At 48.5% G+C, this 6,508-nt stretch overlaps 1 protein-coding gene across 1 annotated transcript in view; it reads right to left on the bottom strand.

Annotated features, from left to right (window-relative positions):
- Positions 1-1,504: 1,504 nt before the first annotated feature.
- Positions 1,505-6,508, bottom strand: part of ITPA (inosine triphosphatase) — a 12,300-nt gene continuing 7,296 nt past the window's right edge. The window contains exons 6-8 of the mRNA XM_025194181.1: positions 5,008-5,123; positions 2,823-2,899; positions 1,505-1,859 (exon numbers count right to left, since the gene is read on the bottom strand). Coding sequence (XP_025049966.1) covers positions 1,736-1,859; positions 2,823-2,899; positions 5,008-5,123 — 317 coding nt within the window. The 3' untranslated portion in view covers positions 1,505-1,735. The remainder of the gene's footprint in view (positions 1,860-2,822; positions 2,900-5,007; positions 5,124-6,508) is intronic.

Below are 6,508 nucleotides of genomic sequence, written 5' to 3'. Positions count from 1 at the left end.
CTCTGCGGGCGCGGGGTGCCGCAGTCCACGTGGAGCTGAGCCGGGTTGGTTCGTTGGGTGCGGCAGCTGCTTTCAACGTCACCATCGGCTTTGCACCCCCCAGCCCCACGGATCGTCAGTGCTAAGTCTAGCTTCAGCCCTCTCTGCCCCCTGCTGTACCTGCCGCCCTCCGGGGCCCACAGCTGTGGCTGCGCTGTGGGAGCCGCATCTCTCGGCTGCCCAGCTCTTCGGCACCGCTTCCCTCCGTCTTCCCAGCGCGGCCTGGGACAGCGGTTTTCAGCATTTCTGCACTCCAGCCTCCCGGTGCAAAGTCCCCAGGCCCCCTTTAGGCATGCAGGTAAAGGCGGCCTGGGGTCTAATGCGGGATCTACACAATTGTGCCTCTTGCCAGGCTACACGTGCACGGCAGGTGTAATTGTGGGATAACCTTTTAGATCCCATAACGCCTTATCCTCCCATCCTGGGCTCCCCTCGCAGGGGCAAGAAGCAAACTCTTGCAGCTGGGAGCCACCTCTGCTGAGGGGGGCCCAGCTACAGAGGCACCCCCTGCACCCTGGAGAGACAGCTGCCCTGATCTCCCAGCCACAGGGGTGCATGACCCAGACTCCAAGCTGGTAAGAGGGGCCTGGAGGAGCAGGGAAGGGACCATGGGGGGGACGCCTGTCAGGCCCCATCTCATGCCTGCTCTCCCAGCCCCCTCCCCATGGCTGCCCTGCCTGCCTGCCCCAGCTCCTGGCCCTTTTAAAAAAAGCCCCCTCACTAGGTGCTGCCAGGTAGGGACTGATCTCTGCTGCCCCCCACTGTCCCATGCTGCATGGGGGGCTCTGTCATGAGCCCCTGACCCCTGCCCGCTCTCCCAAGGTTGCCCTGCCCACCCCAGCTTTGGCCCTTTCAGGAAAAAAAAACACGCGTACTGCCCCGCCCCCCCCACTGGCTGCTGCAGCAGCCTTGGGGCAGTGAGGATTGCCCCCTGCCAGGCAGCAGCTGGTGAGTTGGGGCCTTTTTTGTTTTTTTTAAGGGCCAGGAGCTGGGACAAGTGGGGCAGCCATAGAAGGGTTGGGGGGAACGGGCAGGGGTTGGGGGGCTTGTGACAGAGCCCCCATGGGGCAGTGGGGGGGGTAGCGGGGATCGCTCCCCCACCTCGCAGCAGACAGTAAGTGGGGGGGCTTTCTTTCTTTTTTTTTTTTCAAAGACCCAGGAGCTGGGGTGAGTGGGACAGCCATTGAGAGCAGGTGGGGGATGGGGCCTGTGTGATTTGGAGATTCAGCTGATTATCTCTGAATCTGATTCAGCCAAATCAATTCGGGACAGTGATTCAAATCACCAAATTGAATCGCTGTGGCCGAATCCAAAGCGAATACTAGCCATTTCGCACAGGCCTACTATCCAGTAGTAATCTTGTGCAACAGTTGGTTCATTGATCTTATCTCATAACCTGCCAAAGTCATGTTTAATAGACCAATCCCACAGAAAAAAAAGTTCAGCAAATTGTTCAAACTGGCTGTGAGATTTTAATGATATAAACATTTTTATGTGAGCACTTCAGCAATTAAAAAACAATATAGATCTCTTGGCTTTTGCAGGTGCTTTTTCAGAAAAAAAGAAATGGAAGAACACAACCTATCCATGGCTTTAAAATGAGCAGCTTTAATGTACACACTGTACAAACAACCACAAATGGACATTATATTTTACACAGAGCTTTCTGTATGAAGTATGGGCTTCAAAGAAAAAACTAACTGGGACTGGAGGTGGCATCTGTTGAGTTACTCTGCTGGATGAAGTAACTGGAGAGTTCATTTAGTGCTCTATAGCGATGAGAGATGGAATTCTTCACTGCTTTAGGCAATTCTGCATACCTGGGGATTAGGAAAAATAAGAAAACTCATAGATCCAACAAAGCAGAATTCTAAACCATGACTTGTTTTGTAATTGTATCCATTTAGTTTATAGTAGCCTGCTGGAAAGCAAATGCCTCTCCATTTGTTCTCATAATGCTAGGCTTTAAATATGCCTTCTATGACAGACTTCATTTTCAGATGCAGTACCCTTGAATGTTTTATATAGGCAGATGCTGTCACCTATGTTGACTATGGGCTCTCTTGCATCATAAAGCCTGCTGTAATGTAATTTCTGCTTGTAACTAAAGCCCATTCTCTTGGCAAGTTCTGCTTTCTAAGCTTTCTCTTACCATATTAAGAGGTCACAAGACTGAACATATCTTAATTATGGAGAAGATCTTACAGTAGAATGACAGTCTCTCTCAGACCACACACCTGAATCTCTGCTGCCCTGTGCAATCATTTTCACTAACAAAAAGCTACTTCACGTTACTGTAAATGACTGCCTAAATTCAGGACAGTACAAAAATCAGGCCTCCCATCCAGCCGATTTCTTCAATGCTACAGACAGATGCAGCTTGTCTAGGTTCAGATTCAATTAAAAATAAAATAAAACAAAAAACTGTGCAGTGAACTTCAACAATCTTACTAGTAGCAGCTACTAGAAACAGAGGAACCAGCAGCTGCTTCTCACTAGTCTGTGAATGGTCCTAAGCTGGACTGATGGGAAACAAAACAATATGCTGAACAACTTGCTTCTTTTGTCCTAATGTGTTAGAAGTCTGAGATGGACTTAGGTAGGGAGTACTGCTCCACACTTCAACCAGAGCTTCATACAGCCAGGATTTTATTTTAATCCCATCCCACCTTCTTTTTACCAAAATCTGCAGTCAGCAGGTTCCACTTTATACAGTAGCAAATACTTAACACAACTTTTGCTGTCTGGTCTTCATTCTCAAAGAAAACAGAAAAGTCACTTACGTCTTTTCATAACCATCAGGTTGGAAGCATGGATCCCAGCCAAAGTCTCTGGGGCCTCTAGGTTCAACTATGTGACCCTGCCAATTCAAGAAGGAAGAAATAAAAAGTTTTTCAGCATCTTTTGTAACATTTACCTTCTAGATTCTCACATACTGAAAACAAACTCAATAACATTTTACATTGATCCCTGCTTTCTGAAACAACCAAGAGCCCAATGCTCAACAGGATATTAGCATTTTCCCAAGATAAGACCAGTGCAGACCACCAGATTTCAGTGCACCACCCTTTCATAACCATATGCATCCCTCCTGCATGCCCCCCTAACCTTCAGTACTGCCTCTGATAAACACATCCATCCTAGAACATTTGAACAAGTCAGCCCAAATAAGCCTGCCTTCTTTTCCACAAAACATGCTGGGGGAGCAGGAGAGAGGAACTGCAACAAAGTTAAAGGCTGGGTGGAGTTAAGATGGTGGATAGATCCAGACAAAACAACTCAACTATGCACTCAGTTCATTTCTGTGCATCTTAGTACCAGGAAGTTATGGCCATGTATGGCAGAGCACTGTTTGTGCCTGCCACTTAAAGGCCTGGAGCTGGCAGCTGCTTGATGAGGGTAGCCATATGGGGGCTACCCATATAAACAGGGCAGTTCTGCTGGAGGCTAGGCAACAACATTACCTGACCAGAGGGCTGCTGGTGTCATCTGGAGGTAAGAGAGGAGCTGTAGGGGACGGTAAGGAGGCTCAAGGTCCTGGGCATGACCTAAAACTGCACCCTGCCAGGAGTGGGTGGCCTGGTGGGGCTCCCAGTGGCATGGGAGCCCCCAGGAAATGCCAGGCCAGTTACCACCCTGGTGAAAGGTAGGTCAGGGTGCCTTAACTCCTAGCCCCCACAACTGGGTGGATTACCCCTTGTTGGAAGGTGGACCCGATGGAGAAAGAGTGAGGCCATAGACTCAGGCCTGTCTGAACTTCCCGACTGGTCAATGCTGGGGCCAGGACCGGAAGGTCGAAGGGCCAGGGGCCCACTGTGAGGAATGCCCAAGAGCTGCGTGCCCAGGGTTCTGACTGGCCTGGAGGTATCCAGGCAGGGTTGAATTAGGAGGATTCTGGGGTCCAGTGTGGGGACTGGTGGTTTGGGTGAGGCTATTAGGGGATGGAGGTAGCCTCATAGGGGACCCATGGCAGCATTTGGGGGTGCACTGACCCTGGTGCCAGAGAGGGCTCAGCATTTGGGGTGCACTGACCCCTGCAACAGAGAGGGTGCAGCACTTTGCAGGGCTGTGGAAAGCCCAGGCGCCAGAGGCGCAGAGCAAGACACGACTTTGGGGTGACACCGGCGCCTGAAGGCGCGATCTTGAAAGGCCGGGGAGGCCTGGTGCATGATTTTGTTTAGTTTGTTTTGGGGTTTTTTTGGACTGGGAGGGGGCGAGTTCGGGGCTGCCCCTGGCCTTGAACTTGTGACACCCCCCGGCTGTGGGGCTGGTGGCCTTGCCTCAGGGCCGGGCTTCAGACTGCAGCTCCAGACACTGGAAAAGGCTAGAGCCTTGGAGTCAAACCCTGTTTGGTGGGTTTTGGATGGAGAGGCCTAGCTAGAGAAAGTCAGGGGTCAGGCCTGTGTAGGCGAAAGGCCCCAACATACAAAATACAATAGGCAGCCTCCCACTTAATTACATCATTAACTAATTCCAACAAGGCATGATGGGCGAGAAAGCAGGCAGTTAGCCCAGAAACAGGTGGATGGGCTACAGTGAGATTGGCCCTGAGAAGGCCCCCTGTTACAACATGTTAGAAAGAGTTGAGAGAAAAAGCAACCCCCAAGTATGAGACAGACATAGCTACATAAAAGGCCTTGGGAACTGGTGTTAGCTGACTGTTATGGTGTAACTAGACACTTAGCTGATAGCTGTAAGGGTCCTGGAGGACTGCACAGGCCACCAAGCTCAGGGAACACCATTGATCATTCAGAACCTTGGGCCAAACCTGGGTCCCCTTGGACACCAAGATAAATAGCCTGATATTCAGAGGAGCTGAACACTCGGCTTCCGTGGAAATCTATGGGAACTGCAGATGCACAGGATCCACTGAAAAAACATGGTCACATGTTTAGGTAACTAAATATGGATATAGACATCCCAATACAGGTGAGCCACCAGTATCTGCACAGCAATCCGAATACCTACACAAGTTTTGCCTTTGAACAGCTTCACTGGGTCCTCCAGGTTTCCAGAGCTGAACGCAAAGGTGCAAACAGCATAGGCAGACTTGTCCTCAAACCCCGCCAACAGCTTGTACAGTCCTAAGAAACAAAACGGATTCTGTCAACTAAATGCCATTGATAAGAAGTGATTTGTGAAGAACTGGGGGAAATGCAACACATCAAGCAAGTAATATCTGGCAACCTGTGGCTTGGTCTCCTGCATACTGTGCCCACACTAACTAGGGTGATCGTATATTACATGGAATTGGACAACAAATGGTGTGCGCTGTGGATAATTCAGGAGACCAGCGACTGGGATACCTGCATTCTACTTGTAGCACTTCCAGAGATCTTACAAGGGGGTTAATTATTATTATTTTCAAAGTGCTGGGAAATCCCTGGGTGTCTAATTCCCCAGTCAGACAATCAAAACCTGTATTCGCTGATGTGCAGAATGGAGGGCTTGATCCTTTTAGCTCACTGTAACCACTTATGCTCAACCTTCAAATGCACAGATCCTGTCAATTTCAAGAGCATTATTAGCTGTAAAGTGCTCCAAGTAACAAAGAAAGGAGCCTAAAACAGGTGAGAGTATGCTATTACCACAGAAATTAATAGGTGTGCTTGAATCAGTCCAAGTGATAGCTTTAATACAAAAAAAAAATTTGATATAGCCTAACGTAACAGCCATTTTGAAATAAAACCATTTGGTGTACAATGAGTAGGAAACGACACAACGTGGGAGAGGGGCAAGGAAAAATACATAACTGATGGCAGCATTGCTGAACTCACTCATCATTTATGACTGCAGTGAAGTCATGTAGTCCAGCAAATAATCACTGCACACAAAATGGTTTTATTCTGAAGTTACCATTACTTTCTGAAACAGCTTTGCATAATATAAATCCATTTGCATGGTTTAAATGGATGCCTGCCTCATGGTCTTATGTTCTTGCCTACAGATGTCTTAAGTGCCTTCTACTGAAGATTTATGCATCTGATATTAATGACACTGCATCTCCATCACTTGTAGTCAGTCTATTTCCCATTGCACATGCTTGTGACTATTATCTAGCAGAAAGTAATGTCCTGGGATAGACAGGAAGCCTGAGATGAATACCCATGTAATGATATATTTAGCTGCATGGCCCAGCAAGTCATCAGCACAGAGACGGTTGCAGAAGTTATTAGGCAGATGAGCTCATTTGTAACAAGGTATGGAGGGAGATGAGAGCTAAGGACAGAGGGGGAAACATGCTTGTGACTATTATCTAGCAGAAAGTAATGTCCTGGGATAGACAGGAAGCCTGAGATGAATACCCATGTAATGATATATTTAGCTGCATGGCCCAGCAAGTCATCAGCACAGAGACGGTTGCAGAAGTTATTAGGCAGATGAGCTCATTTGTAACAAGGTATGGAGGGAGATGAGAGCTAAGGACAGAGGGGGAAAGAGGAAGGAGAACCAGGCAAGGAAAATGTAA

This window comes from Alligator sinensis, unplaced genomic scaffold (genome assembly GCF_000455745.1).
Source record: "Alligator sinensis unplaced genomic scaffold, ASM45574v1 scaffold1040_1, whole genome shotgun sequence".
NCBI lineage: Eukaryota > Metazoa > Chordata > Crocodylia > Alligatoridae > Alligator > Alligator sinensis.
This window is presented reverse-complemented; position numbering and strand designations above follow the sequence as displayed.